At 38.2% G+C, this 26,902-nt stretch overlaps 1 protein-coding gene across 1 annotated transcript in view; it reads right to left on the bottom strand.

Moving 5' to 3' along the window:
- LOC150087145 (formin-binding protein 1-like) overlaps positions 1-26,902 on the bottom strand; it is a 345,740-nt gene that overhangs the window by 299,163 nt on the left and 19,675 nt on the right. Inside the window, exons 2-3 of the mRNA XM_090371850.1 lie at positions 22,230-22,345; positions 532-582 (exon numbers count right to left, since the gene is read on the bottom strand). Of these exons, the coding sequence (XP_090227976.1) occupies positions 532-582; positions 22,230-22,345 (167 nt within the window). The remainder of the gene's footprint in view (positions 1-531; positions 583-22,229; positions 22,346-26,902) is intronic.

Below are 26,902 nucleotides of genomic sequence, written 5' to 3'. Positions count from 1 at the left end.
TCATTAAACATTATTGAATATGTATGTGCCTAATGTCATGTTGTATTCACTCTATTTCAATTAAGATTTAGATACCTGATCCTGTAAGCAGTCAATGGCCCAAGGTAACATAAAATAAAGCTAAATAACAGTAGGTGATCAAAATATATATAAAACTAATATAACAAAAAGAAACACCTGCACCATGTAACTCTCACCCAAGACCAATTAACTTGGGCAAAGTGTGAAAACAGCCCACAAAAATACCTCCAGCCATGACAGGATTAAGACCCAGGCTTATTTTACATGGTGTGGATGGACAGCAATCACAATCATTGTGTTACATGCATTACACAATGAAATTTCTCAAAAATGTATTCTGATTCATTTGTATAATAATCATCATGTTAAATAAAAATATTTAATTAAAATTGAACTAAACATCTAATAAATGATGATTATTAATAAATAATCATCATGTCAAATAAAAATGTAATATTTAATTAAAATTGAACAAAACATCTAAAATATGTCATTAAGTTCATAACTCACTTATAGTCATCTTCTTCTTTTTTCTTTGGCTGATAATTTTTAACTAGTCGCCTGAAAACACAAATTCAAACCAGTATCAAAAGATACTTTCACATATGAATCAATTTAAAAACCGAAACTATGTGTCTTTTCCTTAACATTAGATGACACAAATAATCATATGCATCACAGATTTCTTTTTTTATCTAAGATACAATTTCTAACACTAAAAATGCTAAGCTTTATAATTAAAAATAATGTTTTAGCTTACAGTGATTATGCCTATAAAATTGAAATGTAGTCAAAATTCAGTTGCAATCAAATTATTAATCCTCAAGGAAGTGTTAAAAAAAATGGGAGAGCATATTAATGTACACTGATTCATCACTTCAGAAATAGCTGTAAATTGCACACTTTGCAATTTCATGCAGTACAATTCATGAACTGGCAGCAGTAAATATATAGCATGATTTGCTGTTTTTACTGTTGCCAGTCCAAAAACTACATCTACACACAGGAAAACTGCTAGGTTGGGGGTAACACAGGCTAATATATTAAGTCTAGCCACAGCAGAAGTGAAAGTGATTCTTGCACTGCTTCTATTGGAACATGCAGCAGCCTGAAAAGCAAAGGGTTGAGAATTTCAGGCTCAGCTGTGGTTCATCATTGGAACAAGTAAATAAGAGGCGATGTTACGGTAACTAAGAGTAAGAATGTATACTTGCATGTACAATAATGCTAGGAGTACTGTACATAAATTTTATGAATTTGAAGTATTGATTAATACTGATTAATCAATTTGATGAGCTTGAAATGCTAGTCAAGACATCAAAGGCAGATAATGTTGGGATATGAGAGACATGGTGTCACACAGACAAACTGTGCAGAATTGGAATTTGGGGAGTACAATGTGTACAGAAAGCATAGACATGACAGGAAGGGAGGAGGGGTTACGCTGTTAGTTAAGAAACACAAAATCTAAGGAAGTGCATCCAGTTGATGTTGGTGGACAATGCAGTGTCGAGTCTGTTTGGTGTGAAATAAACACTGGGAAAGGAAAAATGAGAGTGAGTAGGTGTGTGTTATAGGCCTAATATAAACCTTTCTAAGATCCATATATTTGGATCTTAGAAGGGCTTTTGATACTGTTGCACATGGAAGACTGCTGCACAAATATTAGCAGTGTGGCATTGGAGGAAAATTGCTGCTATGGATAAAGGGATGGTTGAGTGGGAGAAGACAGAGTGGTAATCAATGGACACTGCTCTTTGTGGACTAACATTATTAGTGGAGTCCCTCAGGGTTCAGTGTTGGGTCCATTGTTTTCTGTATTTATAAATAATACTGATGATGGTCTATCAGGCTTAATGTCCAAGTTTGCAGACGATATAAAGGTTGGCAGGGTTGTTAAGGACACTAATGACAGTACGCTGCTGCTGCTGCTGCTGCAACAGGATCTAGAAAAGTTGAGCAGATGGGCTGAAAGGTGGCAAATGAAGTTTAACATTGACAAATGTAAAGTACTACATATGGGAAGCAGTAACCCCAGAGTAACGTATCAACTCTGTGGTACTACACTGACAGTGGTAGAGAATGAAAAGGTCCTGGGGATAATTGTGCAGGCAGATATGAAGTTTTCTGAGCAGTGCAGACAGTCTGCAAGAGTAGCTCATGGTGTCTTGTCAATGATATGCAGGAATTTTTCTAGAAGGAATAAGGAGTTGATTATCCCCTTGTATAAGGCAATGGTCAGGCCACACCTTGAGTACTGCATACAGGTCTGGAGGCCTCATTTTATGAAGGATGGAGAGCTGTTAGAAAGAGTACAGAGAAGAGCAACACGATTAGTGAATGGAATGAATGGTTGTCTTATGAAGAAAGGCTTAAGTTTTGCAGATTACAGTGTCTGGAGACTAGGCACCTGCGGGGGTGTACAAAGCCTAAATTGGTTTGAGAATGCTCAATGCTGATGGGATTCTTCCTCTTGCTCAAAATAATCACCTGAGAGGGCATAAATTCAAATTGAGGAAAGACAGATGTAGGATAGATGTGCGGAAGTTTGCCTATAGCCAGCGGGTAGTTGATTGGTGGAACAGCCTTCCATCTTTTGTTGTGGAAGGTGATAGCCTAAATAAATTTAAGGCTGAGTTAGACAGGTATTTAGAACGAACAGAGGGGTGAAAGGGCAGCGGGCTTTTTTTTTTTTTTTGGCTGATGCTGCATAAGCTTGCTTTCTTGCATCATATGCCTCTACTAACACTAATGCTAATGCTACAAATGCTAATGCTACTAATGCTAATGAATCTGATGAGTATAATGAGCAATTATGCAGAGAAATAGAGTGGACCAGTAAATCAATGTCTTATAATTGGGCATTTTAACTTTCCAGATATTGACTGGAACTTGTGGGTTGGTCACTTGCACATTAGCAGGACTTTTCTGGATTTATTGGATGCTATTTTCTACAGCAACATGTCCAAAGGCAACCAGAGGGAGTAATACTCTTGATCTGATTATCAGCAGTGATTATTCATGCATTAAGAATTTGCAGATGTCAAATAGATGTCAATTAGGCCTAAATAGATGTCAAATGAATTAATGAGGCTCATGGCAGAGAAGAAAATGTATGGGATGCATATAAAGAATCAGGTGACAGAGAAGCCCTATGGCAGATATATGCTAGTTTGTAATCAAGTCACAAAGGAGGTTAGTTAGGCAGGCACAAGCAGATTACGAGAAATCTTTGGCAAAGGATGCAAAGAAAAACTGCAAAGAGTTCTTTATTTATGTAAACTCTAGAAGGAAAGGGATGAATCAGATTGGACCACTTAACATAGATGGGTTGACTATTGATGATCATGCTCAGGTAGCTGATAAACTGAATGAGTATTTTGCATCTACATTCACTCATTAGGAGTTATTCAATGAGGGGAGTGCCAGAGGTTTATCAAACTCTAACAGGGAGCTAAGTGATTTTGTAATAACTGAGAGCAAAGTGGAGGAGAATTTGTTGAAGTTAAACATAAAAAAAGGCACCTTGGGTGCACGGGATCTATCCAGTTATATTAAATGGGGCAGCAAAGGAAGTAAGCAAACCCTTAGCCATAATTAGGAGAGCTTCCTTGGACTCAGGGGAGGACCCCATGGACTGGAGGTGTGCACATGTATCACCAATTCACAAAAGGGGTTCAAAAGGTGACACAAGTAAATATAGACCTGTTAGTTTAACTTGTGTTCCAGGGAAAATAATGGAATTACTGGTTAAAGAAGCATTGCAGGATCATCTAGACAACACTGCAGTAATAGTTAAGACACAGCATGTGTTTTTTAAAAGGAGGTCTTGTCTGATCAATTTGATTGGATACTATGATGTGGTCACAAAGGAGCTGAATGCCAAAAATAATTCTGATATATTATACTTGGATTTCAGGAAAGCTTTTGATACTGTTGCACATGGAAGATTGCTGTACAAATTGGAGAGCTATGGCATTAAGGGTAAGTTGCTAAAATGGATAACAGGACGGTTGAGTGGAAGACGACATAGAGTAGTAATCAATGGATACTGCTCTTTGTGGTCAAATGTTATTAGTGTTATCAGTCAAATGTTATCAGTGGGCCCAACACCAAACCCCACAGTTCGGTGTTGGGCCCACTGTTGTTTTGTATATTTATCAATGATATTGATGAAGGAATATCAGGTTTGCAGATGATACAAATGTTGAATGTTTGTTAACGACAGTAAAGACAGTATACTACTCCAACTGGACCTAGATGAGTTGGGCAAATGGGCTGAGAAGTGGCAACTAAAGTTTAACATTAACAAATACAGAGTACTGCATATAGGTAGCAATAACCCAAGAGAAACGTACCAACTGTGTGGTACTACACTCAGGGAAGTGAAAAGTGAAATAGACCTGGGAGTAATTGTGCAATCAAATATGAAGTTTGCTGAGGAGTGCAGATGGACTGCCAGGGTAGGTCATGGAGTCTTGACAATGATATATAGGAATTTTGCTAGCAGGGACAGGGAGGTGATTATCCCATTATACAAGGCAATGGTCAGGCCACACCTAGAGTACTCCAGACCTGTACAAAGGTCTGGAGGCCTTATTTTAGGAAGGATGTAGAGTTGCTAGAACGAGTATAAAGAAGGGCAACAAGATTGGTGAGGGGAACAAAGGGGTGCTCTTACCAAGAAAGGCTGAAGTTCTAGAAATTGCAGTGCCTGCAGAAAAGGCACCTACGAGGTGATCTGATTGAGGTGTGTAAGGCCTTGAATGGATGAGCAAGCTGAATGCTGATGGGATTCTTCCTCTTTACAGATTAAGAACTTGAGTGTATAGATTCAAATTGAGGAAAGACAGTTGTAGAATAGATGTGCAGAAATTTCCTTTAGCCAGTGGTAGTTGATTGGTGGAACAGACTTCCATCTTTTGTTGTGGAAGTTGATAGCCTAAATAAACTTAAGGTTGATAGCCTAAATAAACTTAAGGCAGAGCTGGACAAGCTGTTTGTTTGTTTGTTTGTTATTTGGTTTTTAGGAACATTAACAACTAAGGCCATATTGCTCTGGGGATATGCGGTGGTCATTCCCGCATCCTCCTTCATTCTTCATATTTGGTGGTCACGAGCTCGAACCCCGGTCTAATCAAGAAGCGTGTGCTACACACTGCTGCTCCTGCCCACCTGGCTACGGAGGGGCCAGCTGGACAGGCATTTGGAATGAATGGAGGGGTGAAATGAGAGGTGGTTTTTTTTTTTTTTTTTTTCTGATGCTGCATAAGCTTGCTTTCTTGCATCGTGGTTCATCATGGAACAAGTATATAGAGGGGCCATGTTAGGGTAACTAAGAGTAACAATGTATACTTGCATGTACAATAATGTTAGGAGTATTGTAAATAAATTTGATGAATTTTAAGTACTGATTAAGTGAAAATATGCTGACATTGAAGGGATAGCGGAGACATGGTGTCACTAGCACATAAGTGATGCTGAATTTAAATATGGGGAGTACAACATATACAAGAAGGGCAGACAGGACAGGAGGGATGAAGGGATTATGGTCTTAGTTAAGCATATTAAATCTAATGCACTACTTCCAGTCAACATGGGCAAACAGTGTAACATTGAGTCAGTCAAGTGCAATATAAGCACTAGGAAAACAAAAGCGAGAGTAGGAGTAGGGCTAATGATTGTAATGAGTATACTAAACAGCTATATAGAGAAATAAAGTGGACCAGTAAATAGAATGTCTTATAATGGGAGATTTTAACTTTCCAGATGTTGACTGGAATTTGTGGGTTGTGTCGGCTAGTGAGTGAGTGAATAATCACACACACACACACACACACACACACACTAGCAAGATGTTTTGTAGATTTCTTAGAAGACTGCTTTCTACAGCAGCAGCATGTATAGGAAGGTGACAAGAGAAAGCAATAATCTTAATCTGGTTATCTGCAGTGATTCTTTATATATTAAGAATCTACAGATAAAAGACCTACTGGGTGGCAGGGATCACAGTGTACTAATGTGGAATGTGTCGGCTAGTGAGTGAGTGAATAATCACTCATACACACACACACACACACACACACACACACACACACACACACACTAGCAAGATGTTTTGTAGATTTCTTAGAAACTGCTTTCTACAGCAGCACGTATAGGGAGGTGACAAGAGAAAGCAATAATCTTGATCTGGTTATGTGCAGTGATTCTTTATATATTAAGAATCTGCAGATAAAAGACCTACTGGGTGGCAGGGATCAAAGTGTACTAATGTGGAATTTAAATAAACAGTACTATCGAGGGTAAGGGAAAGGCTTTTGCTTTCATACAGTGGTCTCAGACAGTTTTTAAAATCTATGCAATGGAACCAACTGATGATGTTACCAACTGCAAATTCTAAATGGAAAGCATTCACGGCTGTAATCATAGAAGTTACTAGGCTTTTCATATCACCAAAGAAATTATTATTATTAGCCATATAGTGCAAGGAAGCCTGAAGCTTAGGCTGCACCAGACAAAAAAAATTTCTGAATTACCCCGAGAGAGAGAGAGAGTGTGTCAGAAGTAAAAGGGAATCACTAAGAAATAGAAGAATGATGATATCTAGCTCAGGACCCTGTGTGTGCCAAGCCCAAACTCGCCAGATGTGAGCCCCTGGGGTAACTGAGAAATATACAGTAGAATGAAACAATGCGTACAATTAGCAAAGTTGCCAGCCAGAGGAATTATACGGCAAAGTGGGGAGAAAGCACTAGAAACTCAAGGGCGATGGGATTAATGGGGATTATAGAAAAATAATGGGAGGAGAAATGAGAACATAAGTTGATATATAAGGAATTGAGTGGCGGGAAAATGAGTTCTTTTGGGTAAGGCTTTTGTGGCGTTTGGAGGCATGTACGTAGGTCAGACAGGAATGGATCAAAAAGGGTTCAGTTTATAGTTTAGCAAGGGATAGGAATGTGCAGAACAGAAAAGTTGGAGATCTAAGGAAGGCAGAGGAAGCTGAAAAACGCAAAAGGACCTAGAATTAAAGTCAAGCAGTGGAGGACTCACCTTTATTGAATAAGCTGACCCGACCTGGTGAAACCTGCAAGTAGTAGTAGTAGTAGTAGTAGTGGCATGTGATGCAAGAAAGCATGTGTATGAGGTTATGCAGCATCAGCCAAAAAAAAAAAAAAAAAAATCACACCATTCCCTCCAAATGCCTGTCCAGTTCCTCCTTAAATTTATTCAACCTATCAACTTCCACAACGACAGATGCAAGTTTGTTCCAGCAATTAACCACCCGCTGGCTAAAGGAAAATTTCCGCACATCTATTCTACATCTGTCCTTTCTTAATTTGAATTTATGCCCCTTTAGGTTCATAATCTGAACAAGTGGAAGGATCCCATCTGAATTCAGCGTGCTCAACCCATTCAAGGCCTTATACACCTCAACAGATCACCGCAAAGGTGCCTAGTCTCCAGCCACTGCAATTTGCAGAACTTAAGCCTCTCTTGGTAAGAGGATCCCTTCATTCCCCTCACTAATCTTGTTGCCCTTCTCTGTACATGCTCAAGCAAATCGACATCCTTTATAAATGAGGCCTCCAGACCTGTACGCAGTACTCAAGGCGTGGCCTGACCATTGCCTTATGCAGAGGGATAATCACCTCCTTTTCCCTGCTAGCAAAATTCTTATATTTCATTGACAAAACCCCATGACCTGCCCTGGCAGCCTGTCTGCATTGCTCAGAAAACTTCATATCTGCCTGCACAATTACTCCCAGATCTTTTTCATTTTCTACCACCTTAAGTGTAGTACCACACAGTTGGTACGTTTCTCTGGGGTTACTTCTACCGATATACAGTACTTCGCATTTGTCAAGGTTAAACTTCAGTTGCTATTTCTTAGCCCATCTGCCCAAATTATCTAGATCCTGTTGCAGTAGCACACTGCCATTACTGTCATTAACAACCCTGCCAACCTTTGTATCATCTGCAAACTTCGACATTAAGCCTGATATACCTTCATCAATATCATTGATAAATATACAAAACAACAGTGGCTCCAACACCGAACCCTGTGGGACTCCACTAATAACATTAGTCCACAAAGAGCAGCACCCATTGATTACCACCCTCTGTAAGATATTGTTGAATTTAGTACCCCGAATTTTGGCTCAAGGGAGCAAGATTAATTATTAACTTTAGAACTCCAATTCAGAAGAGGCACTCTGTATTCTTATAAACTAGAAATGCTTAAGGAAAATTGTAATTGAAGATAATATTCACTTTAATAGAGTATGACACAATACCAAGAGTTGTGCAATATATGAGAAGGAAAATTTATGCAATAACAATAGGCTTGTGATATGGAAGTAACAGCGCTGTTTGTTTGAATTGTTTCTTTTGTAAAATTATAGTAAGGAAGTTTAATTTAATACAAGTGCCTATGTACCTATTTTATGTTTTGTTGGTTTCATTAAACATTATTGAATATGTATGTGCCTAATGTCATGTATCGCTCTACTCCAGTTAAGATTTAGATACCTGATCCTGTGAGCAGTCAGTGGCACAAGGTAACATAAGGTTAACTTAAATAATAGTAGGTGGGAAAAATATATATAAAAATAATATAGCAAAAACACAACACCTACAATTGAAATACTGTTAAAGGCTTTGACCTAAACGGTTGTCAGATGAAATACTGAGACACGTGGCAGAAAAGAAAAGTGATTGGGATGAATATAAATTATCAGATAATACAGAAGCCTATGATATATATAAATAAGTCTTCTCATTATCAGATAATACAGAAGCCTATGGTATATATAAATAAGTCTTCTCATAATCTGCCTTAGGCAAGCTAAGACAGATTATGAGAAATCTCTGACAAAGAATGCAAAGAAAAGCAGCAAAGAATTCTATGTTGTTGAAGCTGAACATATAAAAAGTGTCTGGATGGAATCAATCTAGTTATATTAAGGGAGGCAAGCAAAGGAGGTTAGCAAAGCCTTAGCCATAATTATGAGAGCATCCTTGGATTCAGGGAGGTCCATATGGACTAGAGATAATGAAAATGTATCCCCAATTATAAAGGGGGTTCAAAAAGGTGACATGAGCAATTAGACCTGTTAGTAATTACAGACCTGTGACATGAGTAATTACAGACCTGTTAGCCTAATATCTGTTGTAGTGAAAATAATGGAGTCACTGGTTAAAAAAAAGTAAACAGGACCATCTGAACAGGAATGCAATTATACTGCAACCACAGTGTGGATTTGTTAAGGGACAGTCCTATCTACCCAAACTGATAGGTTAACATGATGCAGTGACCAAGAAACTGGATGCAAAAAATAATTTTGATATCATATCTAGTTAAGGTTATCAGTGCCCATATTGATGGGCACTGATGTTCATGGACTAATGTTATTAGTGGAATACTCCGGAGTTCAGTGCTGGGCCCATTGTTGTTTTAAATATTTATTAATGATATTGATGACGGTATATCAGGCTTTATGTCGAAGTTTGCAATGATACAAAGGTTGGCAGGGTGATTAACGACAGTAATGATATTTTGCTTCTGTAACAATATCTATAAAAATTAGGTCGATGGGCTAAGAAATGGTAGTTCGAGCTCATATGGGTAGCAGCAATCCTAGAAAAAAAAAAAAAGTAAAGTGCAGCCATTATCAACCCACTGCAGGATGGAAGCCTCCTCAACAATTCATGCTGAGGGAAATGGACCATAATCTGCCACGCTGGTCCAGTGCGGGTTGGCAGATCGACCGTATTCAGCAGTCAGGGGCTTGAACCCCGGTCTACTCAAAGAGCGTGTGCTACTGCACTCCCGCTCCTGCCCACTCGGCTACGGAGGCCGTTCTAGAACAAGTCATCAACTGTGTGATACTACACTCAGGGTAGTGGAAAATGAAAAAGACCTGGGGGTAATTGTGCAGTCAGATATGAATTTCTTGGAGCAGCACAGCCATGTTGCCAGGCCAGCTTATGGGGTTTTGTCGATGATATACAGAAACTGTTCTAGCAGGGATAAGGATTATCCTCTTATACAAGGCAATGGTTAGATGACATCTTGAGTACTGTATACAATTCATTTCCTAAGGGAGGCAAGCAAAGGAGGTTAGCAAAGCCTTAGCCATAATTATGAGAACATCCTTGGATTCAGGGAGGTCCATATGGACTAGAGATAATGAAAATGTATCCCCAATTATAAAGGGAGTTCAAAAGGTGACATGAGTAATTAGACCTTTAAAATTAAAGAGTAATGACTTTAAAATTCATGGAAAAATTGTAGCTGATTTTTCTGTGAAGTTTAAAATTCTTATGACTCCCCCATAATTTTCTGTTATTTTTTCCTGTGAGTCCCCATGATTTTCCATTATTTCTGCGAATTTCCTGTGAATTTTGTAATTTTCTTTCCATGACAAATGCTTGGCCCTAACCTTTAAACAATCAAAACCAAACGCCCATTTTGGCATATGGCCATCTGGATTCATTTTATATTAAACGATACACTCTGTGACGCTATATAGCAGAGGTGGCCAACAATTTGATTGCGATCACGACGAATTTTAAATATATATAAAAAATAGATTAGTCAAAATCTAATTTTATTATTATTATGGGCCCCACTACGTACACTTATTACAAATCTGTTGAACCACAGAGTATTAAGATTTACTAATCTGTGCATTGAACCGCGTGACTACTCTTGTTGCCGCGCAGCGTACACTAGGCTTGTGTAGTGAAAATTCACAGTTACGTTTTGGAGAACGTAGTGTTTGTGTTGAATTCTTATTTAGCTTACTTAATATTAATAACTGGACAGCATTTATATGTTAATTTAATACCCTTGGATTTAAAACAAATACTACGAAAAAAAGTAAAACATATCATTTTCATCAACAGTGGAAACTAGAATACTTTTTTGTAATGATAAAAGAAAAATGTTGCTATTTGATTTGCAATGCTTCCGTGGCTAGACCCAAGAAAGGCAATTTAGAAAGGCACTTCAACGCACTCCATGGTAAATAGCAATCAGATTTTCTGGCTAATAGTAACCTTAGAAAAAATAAATTAAATCCAGATTATTTGCACAACAAAATTTCTTCATGACACCTAATTTACAATCTAAAGCAGTAACTGTAGCATCATTTAAAGCGAGTCATCTTCTTGCAAAAAAATGCAAACTATTTTCTGATGGTCAATTCTTATAAATAATAGATTCTCTTTTTGAAAATTTTAAGAACAAAAATGAAATTAAATAAAATGAAATTATGATGTGACACATTGAAAAAATGAGTAAAAATGTGAGTAAACAATTGTGTGCTCATATTGCTAATTGGTGTCCTTTTACAACTGGATGAATATACAGCTCAATTGCTTGTTTTTATTCATATGGTTTTTAATGATTCTGCCACAAGAGAAGAACTGCTGGGTATGATTTCGTTAAAAGAAAGACTAGAGGTCTTGATATATTTAACGCATTCAAAAATTTTATTGAAAAAATTAAATTACCACAATTTAAGCTTGTATCAATATCAACAGATGGAACTAAAGCAATGATGGGGCATCTTAACGGATTCATCGCATTGTACCAAAAGGATGATGAATTCCCAGATTTTTTGAGTTACCACTGTATCATCCACCAACAAGTGTTAGCCAGCAAAAGATTAAATACTAAAAGCGTTATGGACATAGCTTTCAAAATCGTGAATTCCATCAGAGGACAATTTCTTCAAAGGAAACTTTTCAAAATGCAACTCAATGAAAATGAACCAGATCTGATATTACACACAGATGTGAGGCGGCTGAGTCAGAGTAAGTTTCTAGATAGATTTCGAAATTTGCTGAATGAAATTAAAAAATTTGTTGATCAAAGGGGAGATGATTATCGGCAGCTACAAGATATGGGGGGGTTGTGCGACCTGGCTTTTTTAGCAGATTTTACCAGTAAATTAAGTGATGTGAATTTGGAATTACAAGGGAAAAATAAAAGTGTGGGTGACATGATTAGTAGTATTTCTGCATATAAATATAAATTTTTGGCAATGGCTAAGAATCTCAAAGAAAAAAAATTCAATCATCTTGCAAAGATGCAAGATCATTTGCAAAAATATCCTGTTTTTGAATTTAAGTGAGAAATATGTTTTTGAAATTGAGAAAGTCGTAGACAATTTTGAAACCAGATTCAGTGATTTTAAAACAATTGAAGACACTGTTCAACATATTTCTTATCCATTTAATGTCAACTTAGATACAAAACAAATTGCAGGAAAAAAAATGCTGAGATTTTTCACATGGAGAAAATATTACTTGAAAATGAAATTATTACATTGTGAAACGATATCTTGCTAAAAGCCAGATCATCACAAAAAGACTTTTGGAAATATGATTGCTGAGAAAAGTACCCAAATGTAAAAAAATGCAGTGAATTTTTAAAATCCTGTTTTGGTTCCTTTCTATTAAATTCCTGTTCTTTGTATTTGAAACAAACAAAGATGAAGAATTGCTGTACTCTTATGGACTTAAATACAGAAGATTCTTTACGGTTAGCCTTATCACAGTATATGCCCAATTTTGAAAGCTTGGCAGGTGACATGAAGACACAAACTTCACATAAATTAAAATTTTAAATATGTATGAATTTAAAATAAGAATTCTGAATTGTATTTAATTTTAAAATTTATAAACAACATTCTTCAATACGTGTTGATTAACTTTTTTAACCATGTGCAATGAAATTCTTGAGATAGTAGACCGCTTTAGAAGAAAAAAAAGGAGATCGCATCACAAATTAAGTTGGCCACCCTTGCTATATGGTGTGATTCTCCGTAGCATCATAAACAGTATATTGTTTAATGTAAAATGAATCTAGATGGTATTACACCAAAATGCAATTTTGGTTTTGACTGAATTTTAGACAGGTAATGGTTTTTTCCATGACAAATGCCTAGCTCTGCGACCCATGGCATATACCCTATAATCTTAAGGGAGGCAACAAGTGAGTGCATTGAACCACTGAGACTAATTATGAGAGCATCACTAGACTCAGCAGTGATTCCGTTGGATTGGAAAAGTGTCAATGTAACTCCAATACATAACAGCAGTTCTAAGAGTGAAGTGGGAAATTACCAGTTGGTTAGTCTAACTTCGGTATTAGGGAAAATCATGGAGACAATGATCAAGGGTGGAATTCAGGATCATTATTTAGATGAAAATGGAATTCTGAAGGATACTCAGCATGGTTTTGTAAAGGGAAATTTGTGTTTAACAAATATGGTTAGCTACTTTGACAAGGTCACTCGTGAGATGAATTCAGGAAATAATTTTGACATTGTTTATTTGGATTTCAGCAAAGCATTTGACTCAGTTCCACATGAGCGGTTACTTTATAAGCTGGAACCGGTCGGTATCGCAGGGAATATCCTGCGATAGATAGCAGGATGGCTTCAGGGCAGGAGGCAGAGGGTTGTTATAAATGGTTATTCCTCAGATTGGGTTGATGTAAGGAATGAAGTTCTTCAAGGATCAGTATTAGGACCAACTATTGTTTTTGATTTTCATAAATGACGTCAATGAAGGGATGGAGGGTGTGATGTCTACATTTGCAGATGATGTTAAAATTGGTAGAGGTTCTCAGAGTGACCTAGATAGACTTCAGGGATGGTCAAAAAATGGTAGCTATGCTTTAATCCAGCAAAAATAAGGCATTACACCTGGGTAACAGTAACCACAAAATAACAATGTTACCGCATCCGGGGTAGCCGATGCGCCAGCACTGGGGACCCAGGGTGCTGGTGTGAAGTGGATCACTCGCCACAGCAATAAGCTTACTACGCCAAAAAGGACAATTAACATTGGCGAATGGAATGTTCGAACGGGGCACCACATTGGACAAAAGGAAATCATTGCCCAAGAACTACTTAGGTGCAAGATATCAATCGCGGCATTATCCAAATTAAGACTCACCGGGTCTGGAACGATGATCATCCAACCACCAGCACCTAATGAAGCGGTTATGCTATTCTACTCTGGTGGTGAGAAACGAGAAGCAGGAGTGGGCTTTATGGTCGATGCTCAGGCCACCAGTAGTGTGATCGCTTTCCAACCAATATCGGACCGCCTGGCAGTCCTTATTGTCAAGGGCACCATCAAGACCCATATTATCTCCGCCTATGCGCCAACTGAGACTAGCCTGGACCCGACCAAGAATGACTTCTACAACCAGCTCCAACATACGCTGGATTCAATTCCGCAGACAGAAGTGATCATCCTCGCAGGGGACTTTAATGCCCATATTGGCGTGGACAGATCTGGTTGGGAAACAACAATGGGCAAGTTTGGCCATGGGAAGATCAATGACAACGGCTTACGTTTGTTGTCCTTTGCCGCATCTAACAACCTGATCATTGGAAACAGCCATTTCCAGCACCCTCAAAAACATCAACTTACATGGCGAAATCCATCTGGCAAGGACTCAGCAATCCTGGACTACATTTTGATCAATGCCAGATTTCGCTCATCACTCATGGACGTTCGTGCCATGAGGGGACCTGATTGCGGATCTGATCACTACCTCATCCGGGCTAAGGTGCAGCTCAAATTACGGCATGCAAAAAGATCATCTCGGTCAGCCAAGCTGGACTGGAGGCAGCTAATGAATGCTGCCAACAAACAGGCATATCAGATCGCCCTATCCAACCGCTTCGAGATGCTGGCTGTGCCCGAGGATATAAATGAAGAAGAAAAGCAGATCTCTGATGCCATCCTGGAATGTGCCAAGCCCCTATGTCCACCTGCCCGACGTCGAACACAACCATGGATATCACACGAGTGCCTCGACCTCATGGACAAACGGAAACAGGCAAAGTTGGTCGACTTTGAACGGTACCGGCAGCTAAACCGAGAAGTCCGACAAAGAATGACAGCAGAAAGAGAAGCATACTGGAACCAAGTGGCAGACGATCTTGAAGTGGCGGCATCCAAAAACGAGTACCGCACTCTCTACCGCACCCTCAGATGTCTGAGTGGAAAGACCAAATTGACTAGTGACAACATCAAGAATGCTGATGGGACCTTCGTGCGATCACCATCCGAACGCCTGCAACGGTGGAGTGAATTCTTCAAAGCTTTGTATAATCACGACCCACCTCAGGGACCGCCAGCAACAGCACTCTCGATCGACCCCCCTGAGGTCTCCATGGTCGATGTTGAGCCTACAGTAGAAGAAGTGAAAGCAGCCATACAATCCCTGAAGAATGGCAGGGCACCAGGAGTGGACCAAGTCACCACAGAAGCGATCAAAGCCGGGGGAGATGTACTGCTTCGCCGACTACACTCACTCCTCAAAACCATCTGGTGCACTGAACAAATTCCGTTAACATGGAGGAAAGCCATTATCGTACCGATCCACAAGAAAGGTGATAACCGGGACTGCAAGAACTACCGTGGCATCAGCCTCCTTTCCATCATCGGAAAGGTCTTTATGAAGATCATCCAGTCAAGACTGCAAAAACATCGCGAGCAAACCAGTCGAGAAGAACAGGCAGGATTTAGACCCGGGCGAGGATGCTGTGATCAAATCTTTGCCATTCGTCAGCTGATGGAGGAGAGGATCCGGTGTGGACAGCGAACCGTCATTGTTTTCATTGACTTTAAGTCTGCTTTCGACTGTGTTCACCGGCCTGCCTTATGGAAACTACTAGAGGTTGAACATGTACCTCGAAAAGTCATCACACTCCTCCAAACTGCATACAACGGTTTAACCAGCCAGGTGCGCATCCAGAACGATTTATCTGAGGAATTTACCATCCAAACTGGAGTCCGCCAAGGGGATGTAGCCTCCCCGTTGCTTTTCAACATCGTGGTCAACGCCATTATGAGGCAAGCATTCAGAAACAGACAGGGCATACAATATGACAAGGATCACTATGTGACTGACCTGATGTTTGCTGATGATAGTGCTATCCTTGCCGGTAACGACGCTGAAGCCACGGACATCCTCTACGACATTGCCCGCATTGCCCGGCCATACGGTTTGAAGATCAATGCTGGTAAGACAAAGGCCCTGACAACAGATGGGTCGCAAGCCACCATCTATCTCGAAGGCGTCCAGATCGAGCAAGTGCAGGACTTTAAATACCTTGGGTCGCTGGTCCAGGAGAAGAAAGTTGCATCCACCATGGAAATCCACAGCAGAATTGGAAAGGCGGGCACTGCGTTCGCCTCGCTCAAATGGTGTCTGTGGAAGAGGACCAACATTTCCACAAAGACTAAAATCCGACTCTTCCGGACTTTGATCCTGCCCATTCTTCTTTACGGATCGGAAACATGGATTTGTCTCAAGTTAGATTTGAACAAACTTGAGGTATTCCAAATGCGATGCCTGCGGCAGATCTTGGGCATCTCTCTTCGCGACCGCATCACTAATGATACCATCCGCGCCAGATGCCAACAGCAACCAACCATTGCCAACCAAATCCAGAAGCGAAGGCTCAGATGGTTTGGCCACGTATGTAGAATGGGCACGAACAGAATACCATCCACACTCCTTTGGAGACAACGACCCACCCAATGGAGCATCCAACGGACCGCGCCTAGGAAAACGTGGGCCAAGCAAGTGGAAGATGACTTGAAGAGCCGACGTCTCGACCTTAACCAGGCCAGGACTGAAGCCATGGATCGTAAGGTATGGAAGAACATCACAGAGCAAGTCCGAAACCCTGCGGCACCTACAGCAGCATACTGGTTGCGTGGCCAACCGCCTCCCCCAGCTGCCAGCTAAGGACCAAAGAAGAAGAAGAACCACAAAATAACTTATACACCTGGTGGAGTTGAACTAAAGTCAGGAGTGGAGGAAAGAGACTTGGGTGTTACGATATGGTCAAACATGAAGTTCTCTGAGCATTGCAGACAGGTTGCAAGGAAGGCCCATGGTGTCCTATCAATGATTTATCAAACATTTGCTAGTAGACATAAAGACATCACAATCCCATTATATAAGTCTATTGTTAGACAACACTTGGAATGCTGTGTTCAAGTATAGTGACTGTACCTAAAGAAAGACATTGGGCTTCTTGAAAGGGTCCAAAGACGGGTAACTTGCCTGGCGAGATTGGTAAAAGGGTATTCATATGAGGAAAGACTTGTAATATGTGGGTTGCAGAGTTTGGAAACTTAGAGGAGTTTCCACCTTAGAGGAGACTTGACTGAGGTGTTTAAGGCTCCGAGAGGTATAAGTAAAATGAATGAGGATGAAATTTTCATGGTTATAAATGATTCTAGAACTAGAGACAATAAATTCAAGTTACAGAGGGGGGGGGGGAATGTTTAGACTGGACTGTACAAAGTTTTATTTTAGCTAGCGAGTTATAAATTACTGGAATAAGTTACTACGTAGGTGGTAGAGGCTGACAGTTTGGGGAAATTCAAAGGTCAGCTGGATAGTTACCTACAGGAGGAGGGAAATGCATAGGTTGTCTATTTCCTTTTCTATTATTAATTATTTATTTTTTTACATTTTCTTCTTATTATTATTATTTTTATTTATTTATTTATTTTATTTTGCTGGTGCAGCATAAGCCATAGGCTTCCCTGCACCATGTGACCATATTGCTAATACTTTCAAAAAAACAATGAAACCAAAATCGCATGTGGGTAAGCTGCCATATATATTCATTTGACAATAAACTACAACATGTACTATCTGTGATGCTACACAGAGGCATGCTACTTGAACAGTACAGTGAACTGTGACATAAATGTTGTCATGTGGCCCAATTATTTAAAAAAATAAAACAAAATACTATGTTTCATGAATATTAATGTGTAACTGCTCATATATCCAAAAAAATGTAAATAACTAGACAGTTTGTGCAACGCAACTGATGTGTGATTGCTGATTAACTTGCAGAAGCTTTATGCATTTCATTTTTCTTTTTCACAACTTTATACATTTCACAGATGCTGTTTATTAAGGAATTTTAAATGATTTGCATTAGAGACGAATATGCATTAAGATGGGGTTTCCCAAATTGTGATTCGCGGCCAGGTACCAGTCCCCAAACACCTTATTTGAAATATACCTACATAAAACTAAAATATGTTTTAGTTTTATGTAGGTTTTATGTTTTAGTAGGTTTCAGTTTGTTTTAACTAAAACAAACTGAAACCTATTAAAACATAAAACCTAAAATATGTAAATTTTATGTAAACTTTTGATTCTAATCAAAGAAATGAATTACCCATCTTTTATTTATATTTACTGATCTTAAGGAATAACTAATTGCATTATTACTGGTATGTTCAATGTCCTAATGGTAGTATCATTATTTCTTGAACCTACGAGTATAATTATTGAAAATACATTAATTTATAGCTATAGATGGGCCACAAAAAAAAATAAAATCTGAAAACACCGGTCCACACTTGAAAGTTTGGGAATCCCTGCATTAAGAGATGAAAATGCATTGGGTTGCTCAGCATGTGGTGCCTTAGATGCTTACTGATGATCAACACAATGGATTTTTAGAGTTGGGTGCCTGCAGTCTACAGACAACTGCACACACCCAAGGCATAAGACAGCATTTAATATGTGACCCACAAACGAAGTGTGAATCACGATTTGGCAATCAATTCCTACAATGCAATCAAAAAAGCAAGACAGGTCAAAAGGGAAAGTTATACTATAAATGCATTTGTTGCTATAAGGAAAAATAAGAACAGGTTGTGTCAGTTGAGAGGCAATTCAGCAAATGTCTAGAAGGGTTGGCAGTAAAAGACTGGATGTTGTTGCTAGACAACTTGCACATGCATTCACTTACTACACAACAATACCTTGCTGCACAATCCTGCTGTTACCACCCCCCTTTCTCACCTAACCTCTCATGAGTTTTCTGAGAATGAAATGTTTATGAGAAGGCTGTCACTTCCACAGCAAACAAGAGGTTATTAATGCAACTCAAGATGCTTTCCATGCCATCAAGCCAGAACAGTTTCTGAACTTCCACCAGCAGTTATACCAATGGTAACATGAAGTGCATTATTTCTCAAAGAGAGTATTCCAAAATTGGTTTGGTCTAGTTTAGTTGTATTCAATATGTGAAGATGTTGTTGTTGTTTGGTTTTTAGGAGCATTAGCAACTAAGGCCATATCGCTCCAAGAATATGCGGTGGTCATTCCCTGACTTTTCCGCATCCTCCGTATTTGGTGGTGACGGGCTCGAACCCCGGTCTAATCAAGAAGCGGGTGCTACGCACTGCTGCTCCTTCCCACCTGGCTACGGAGGCGCCTAATATATATGTGAAGAACATATTAAATGCAACTAAGGCTCCCTCACTGTACCACATATAAAGGACACAATTAAAATCACCTCTTCCCTTCCATGCTAATTTCTGATGGTCCCCAATTAGAAATTTAACCATAAATTAACCATAAAAAAACAAGGATAAAACTGTGCTGGAAACAAAAAAAAAAAATTATTAAAAATCATACAGAACTTGTATGGGAAATATAAATTAGTACGAGGACATTCAATAAATTATCTACCTACCTATGAAAGAAATGAGATAGAAGCAAAAATCTGTTTCGTTTTTCTATGTAACTCCCCATAATGAGCAATACAACAACTTCAATACACTTGTTCCATTTTGTTGACAATGAGGAAGTAACAGACAAATAAAATTCTTTGTCCTGTCCACCAAAGAATGCAGAAATGGTAAACTTCAGTTCATTATCATCAGAAAAGCGATGTCCGTGTACGTTTTTCTTGAGGTGTCGAAACAGGAAATAGTCACTGGGAGCCAGATCTAGTTGGTAAGGTGGATGGGTAAATTCTGTAAAGTCACAGTCTCTCAAAGCAGCAGCAGCAACAGCATGTGAGCTGACTGATGCATTGTCCTGAAGAAGCAGCAGCACACCTCTGGAGAGTTTTCCACAGCGATTTTCCATTATGATATTCCTTAGGTTGTACAGTATAAATGCATATGACTCCCCAGTGACTGTCTGCTTGTGTTCCAAGTAGTGAATGTACAAAATTCTCATCAACATCACAAAAAATGGTGGTCATAACCTTTCCAGCTGAAGGTTGTGTCGGAATTTTTTTGGGGTGGGGAGAACCCTTGTGCTTCTATTGCACTGATTCTTGCTTGGTCTCAGGATCCCAGTGATGAATCCATGTTTCATCACCCATAACAATTCTGGAGATGAAAGTTTCAGGATTCCTTCCATAAAGCTCTAAATTCTCCTCACAACACTGAATTTCTGCTGCTGCACAGAGGTCTCTAACTGTACTCTGAATTGCTGCTGCTGCTGCTGCTGCTGCTGTTAGAAATCTGGTTAGAAATCAGAGGTTAGAAATCTGGGCACCCACCTTGCACTGACCTTAGTTATCCCCAAACGTTCATGGAGGATGGTTGTAACTGTTCCCTCAGATATGTCATATTCCCTAGAGATTTCTGGAGTGGTTGCAGTCACAGGCCTTCCTGGACATGGATCATCTTTAAAGAATTGTCTATCCCCCTTGAATAGTTTTGACCAGAATTTCACCTGGTACTCCGAAGTTGCTATACACAGCCACCATCTTTTCATGAATGAGCTTTGGCCCACTTCCTTCTTTGGTGAGAAACTTGATGACGCTCCAATGATGCTCCAATTTCAGCAAATCCATAATTTGATACAGGTGTCTTCCTTCTTTCTGTTACAACAGCACAACCTAAAAACACAGTGGGATCAAAATTAGCATGATTCAAGTTGAGATATGTAGGAACATGATAAATCATGAATCACTGAAATATAACTCTGAGAAGTACCTTAGGTAGATAATTTATTGAATGCCCCTTGTTTTTCTATTACCCTGACTTTTAACCTCTCTTGGCATAAGCACACCAAAATATTGCTTCCTGTCTGGGTTTTCTCTTCTGCTCTTGGCATTATTATTCTTCTTCTTCTGAACAACTGCTCACTCTGTACATATTTAAATCTGCACTACCATGAAATATTATTCTCACATCTGAGGTGATGCTACTAAAACTTCTCTCAGGCTTTAAACTCCATTAAAAGAGTGCAGTCAGGTTAACTGATGACACATTTATTACAAAGTTTCTCCACTCTGTCTCCAAGACGTTCTATTTCTGCTGCATGCCTTTTCTATAAACACTTCCATGGGCATTGTTCTTCAGAATTGGCTTTTGTAACTCTTCCTTTCTTTTCCAAACATATGTTGAACCAGAGAACATCCATTTACTGTCCAACTCCAAACTCACAGAACCAACTTTTCTTCTTCCTCAATTTATTCCTCAACTTCCTCTTTCTAGAATAATGTTCCTTCACACACATTTTCTGAAAATTACAATCCAAAGAAATTGAAGTCAAAATTCAACAAATATCTTGTGCCTTCTAAACCTTTGAACTACACACAGTACTAAGTACTATAGGCTTTAATACGTTTTGTGTTTTGTTTTAATTAAAAAAAAAAAAATTGCAGTTACTCAATGGAAAAGTTTGTGATTCTAGGTTTAGTCTAAAAGCATGATCAACATACATCTGAAATAGATATAATGAAACTTCAATGGGGAACCACTCCATTGTACATTATGTTCACTCTTCAGTACATGTGTTTGGATGTGCAGTTATAAGTGTAGTTAGGTGTCACATTTCCTCACATCATTACCATCGCTTCCCTTCCCCTGCAAATAAAATCCTACAATAGTTTTTTTTTTTTTTTTTTAATGGAAACCCCACACACGAAAGGTATTAGAACCTATAGTACTGTACTATACATGCTTACTGTAATATGGCTGATAACTGGCATTATCCCTCTCAGTGAAGCTGTAGCCCACACACTCTTCTTCATTTCCCCTAGCAAACTAAGGAAGCAACTCAGAAATTCAGACCAGTTCTTTTTTGGAGATGTTGGGGATGATGCTGTTACATCCCAGATATCTGTATCCCTCGCTGCAACATTTGCATTGGATGGGAGAGTTAGTTCTGGCTCTCCAACTGCCAGACCATAAGCCACTGGTCTTACAATGGTTCAATAATTTAGTTTTACACCTGAGGCTTCAGACAAATATATAAAATGAGGAAGTACTCTATTTTTCTAATTATTCAAAACTTCTTTTCTGAAAATTAAAATACATGTTTTAATCATTGTTGAATTAATTTTATTTTTATTGTTGTTAAAACTAAGTTGTTACCTTACCTAAGTTTAGCTGCATATTCAACTTCAGCGTAGCACCTGTCTTTAATGAACTGACCATATTTTTCTAAAAATTCAATTCCTCGATGTGTATGGAGGGCTATATTATCATACTGGTCCTAGAATGCATAAAAATATTCCATTTATTTATTAATTTCATTTCTGCAATTATGAAATTAATCTGTAAAGACTAAAAAAACTAAACAGGGAAAACTAAATTTGTTTTCCAAATTCCATTAGATTTCTAGTTGTCTTTAACTTCAATGTAGTCATATAAGATGGAGATTCCTTCTAAGAACATCACAAACAAGCAATAACACTCTAAAGTTATTGAGCATTAAAAAATTCAAAGCTGTATCATTATGTGCTTACCTGCACAATAAATTCTAGAATTGTGAAAACTGTAAACCATGAAACAGAAACCTATGGAACTGAAAATAAAAATTTTTAAATATTGCACCACGGAAAACTCAAAGATGTACACATCTTATGTAATAGAAGTGAGATGCTCATTTAATCTCACTTAAAGGCTTATAACAAAAATTTTCAATAATTTTCTTCATACAGGTATATGAGTTATACATGGATGGGGGAGAAGTTAAGTATTAAATAATTCAATATTATGATTCTGCAATCATCCTTCCTCAATTTGAATTTATGTTTCCTCATGTGCACAGTCTAAGCAAGTGGAAGGTGCCCATCAACACTGATTTTATTAACTCCATTCAAAGCCTTAAACACATCAATCAGGTACCTCGCAGGTGCACAGTCTCCAGACCCTGCAATTTGCAGAACTGAAGCCTTGGTAAGAGCACCCATTTGTTCCCCTCACCAATCTTGCTGCTCTTCTCTGTACCGGTTGGAGCCTCCAACACCTGTATGCAGACTGATGATGTCACCTGCCCACTGCAATGGAATAATCATCTCCTTATCCCTGCTAGCAAAATTCCTATATCTCGTTGACAAAACCAGATTAGCTGTCTTGGCAGCCTGTCTGCACTGCTCAGAGAATTTCAATTCATAATGCACAATTACCTCCAGGTCTTTTTCATTTTCCACTACCCTTAGTGTAGTACCACACAGTTGATACATTACTTTGGGGTAACTGCTACCCATATACATTCTAAACCTCTTTTTACGTGATAGATAAGTTCCTAAAAATGCGTAAAAAGAACTACTGACTCCATAGAAAAAGTGAAGTTTGGTTCCAAACCTGAAATATAAGCAAAATAATGAAAAAAAACAAACATTAAATTCATTAGGATCATAAGATTTTTATTTACATTTCATGGAGAACACATATACATATAATGAATTTTAATAACGTTAAAAAAAAAAAAACATTCATTTCAGTCGTTTGCTAAGGAATTTCTATAAAAAAAATTGTTATTTGCAATCAGTTTCTGACAATAAACGTGAACGTTTTTGTTTTCAGACTGTAATATCACTAGAACTACTAGATATGGTATTTTCGTCATCGACTTCCACTTCAACTTGTGGAATTCTTCTTGTCATGTCTTGAACAAAAGTACCACTGGTTTTAGGCATGAGCTCAGTTATTAATCGCTGTGTTGATGCTTTAGATAAGTCACAATATAATTCTCTGTATGAAGACATTAACAACTTAAGCTCAAGTGAAAACTTCCCAGTACGTTCTTCATTTGGATCATGTCGGGCAAAATAATTGCCTAAATTACTGGCCAGTTTAAGACCTTCTTTAATTATATCAGCAGTAAAAGTAGGATTATTTTGATCATTATCATCAACTTCTTTGCTTTCAAGAGTCTCAGAAACAATCTCCACTATTGCTAAGAGGTTTATCAATTAACAATTATTCAATATCTGCCAACATAAGATCATCAAATCCTTCTCTGCCAATTTCACATGCCAAACTTATTGTATTGGGGAATTCTGCAGTATGATTGAAGGGAACAGGAACATTCTCTTTAACACATGCGGGCCAAATAGCATTCCAGCATGCATTCATAGTTTCTGGTCTCAATTCAGATAACGAAAATCAAACCTGATCGATACAATCCATAACTGAAAATTTTTTCCACACATCCATAACAGACAGTGTTTCATCATCATTTAGCTTGTTCAAAACAAACAAATGTTTATCTGACATAATATGTTTTAAAAGTCGCAATTATATCCTGATCTAGAGGTTGTAGCAATGATGTGGTATTGGGCGGCAGAAAACAAAATTGCACATTTGGGTGTTCTATGGCAGGATGACCAGGTGCATTATCAAGAATCAAAAGCACTTTAAATTCGTGACATTTGGCATTCAAATAGAGTCTAACTTCTGGCAAAAAATGTTTGTGGAACCACTCAGTGAAAATATCAATGGTCTTTTACCAAAGCTTTTTTGTTGGCCATCCAATGAACCGGCAATTTTTGAAAATCTACGCCTTTCATTGGCCGTGATCTTAATGATCGATTTATGAGCAGTGGTTTTAACATCGAATCTCCTAAAGCGTTTGAACAAAATAGGAGTGTTATGTGATCCTTTGCTGCTTTGAACCCACCAACAGTTTTTTGCATTTTTGATACGTAAGTTCTATTTGGAATTTTTTTCCAGAAAAGGCCAGTTTCATCCATATTCCAAACTTGTTCACTAGTGTAACCTCCATCTTCAATTATTTTAGCAAGTTTTTGTGGAAATGCTTTAGCAACTGTTTCATCAGCAGAAGCCGTTTCACCTTTAATTTTTATATTATGAAGAGCACGTCTTTTAATAAACTTAGCCAGCCAACCATTGCTTGCATGAAATTCATATTTTTTCCTCGATTGAGATGAAGTTGTTGTTGTTATTTGGTTTTTAGGAGCATTAGCAAATAAGGCCATATTGCCTTGGGAATATGCGGTGGTCATTCCCTGACCTTTCCGCATCCTCTGACCTTTCCGCATCCTCCGTATTTGGTGGTAACGGGCTCGAACCCCCGTCTAATCAAGAAGCGTGTGCTGCGCACTGCTGGTCATTCCCTGACCTTTCCGCATCCTCCGTATTTGGTGGTGACGGGCTCGAACCCCCGTCTAATCAAGAAGCGTGTGCTACGCACTGCTGCTCCTTCCCACCTGGCTACGGGGCACCGTGAGATGAAGTATCTGGCTGCAGTTTTTTAATCTGTTCATAAAATCTCAATGCTGATTGCTTGATGGAATTTCCGTCAACTGGCATTCTTTTTTGTACATTATCTTCTATCCACATCACTAAAGCTTTTTCGGCCTTTTCTAGAACAACATCTCTTGTGTATGATGATAATTTCGTACTCAATTTTATACTAGAACATACCACTTTTCTAATAGCCTCTTCATTTTCCTTTATAGATCTGATAGTTGATTCACGGACTCCAAAATTCACGAACCCACAGCTGTCGCACCTTCCCCAGTTTGAAGATGATCTAAAATTGGAATTTTTATATCCAAGGAAACGGCTTTCCTTATTTTTTTGGTTATCAGCTAGGCTAGATTAAAATCTTCGGTTAATGAAATGAAAGTTTGAAAATTACATACAATGTAGCTTACCATTTATTATTTCTTGGCAAAATTATTAATTTTATAACGCGATTTTGATTTCACTTAAAAAATGCAAATGCAAAAAATGCGGTAACTGTTGTCTACTCAAATACCAAATTCAAACTGCTTTTTTATGCGCAGTCAGTTACGTAATTCGGGGAATTCCCAATAAAAGAAATTCGTAAGAATTTTCTAAGTTGATACGAGAAACCAAATTCAAACTGCAAACAACTGCTGTTTTTTTTTGTTTATGTGCAGTCAGTTATGTAATTCAGGGAATTTAGAATTTTCTTAATTGAAACGAGAATGCAATTCTACAAAACTCTCAGAATTTTCTTGAATTACGGATTTTTTCCTAACTTAGACTTTAGGTTGGTCGCATAAAAAAAATTATTTTTGATATCCCAATTCGCTTAAAAAAAATTTGCATAAAAATAGGTTTAGGTGTACAGTATTTGGCATTTGTCAATGTTAAACTTCAATTTCCATTTCTCAGCCTATCTGCCTAATTTTTCTAGATCCTAATGCAGTAGCATACCATTATTACTGTCATTAACCACCATGCTAACCTTTGTATCATCTGCAGACTTGGACATTAAACCTGACATGCCTTCATCATTATAATTAATAAATATAGAATGTTGAATTAATAAATATAGAAATTGTTGAAGGAATGGAATGAAATCATGCTAGTTACTGAACAAATGTAAACTAAGTTAGTATAAGTATTAGCAATGATGCATGGAAGCAAGGCTTATCAGTAGAAAAAAAAAAAAATTGCATGTGTACCCTGTACACACAAAAGATGTTTTTTTGTGTAAACATCTTTGACAACACCTACTAAATTTCGTACATCTAGAACCGAAATCATGAACGATGTAATTTATGCTCACACCCACTACTTATTCTACCAAATCAATGTTAGTGATAAATAGGATACACACGACCAATACTTATTTTACCAAAATCAATATTTGTGATAAATAGAATACACACGCCTGCTGCTTACTCTACCGAATCAACATTTGGAAGAGGTAAAGCCAATAGCCTAATTACCATTTGATTGTAGCTATACTGTTATGATTGTAAAGATACAAGTATTTGTATTGTTACAATCATGCTATCATGTTACTCTGCCATGCTTTGACACAAAT

The sequence above is a fragment of the Mastigoproctus giganteus genome, chromosome 4 (genome assembly GCF_048544385.1).
Source record: "Mastigoproctus giganteus isolate SK-2022 chromosome 4, ASM4854438v1, whole genome shotgun sequence".
NCBI lineage: Eukaryota > Metazoa > Arthropoda > Arachnida > Uropygi > Thelyphonidae > Mastigoproctus > Mastigoproctus giganteus.
Note: the sequence above shows the minus strand (reverse complement) of the source record. Positions and strands in the feature narration are given on the sequence as shown.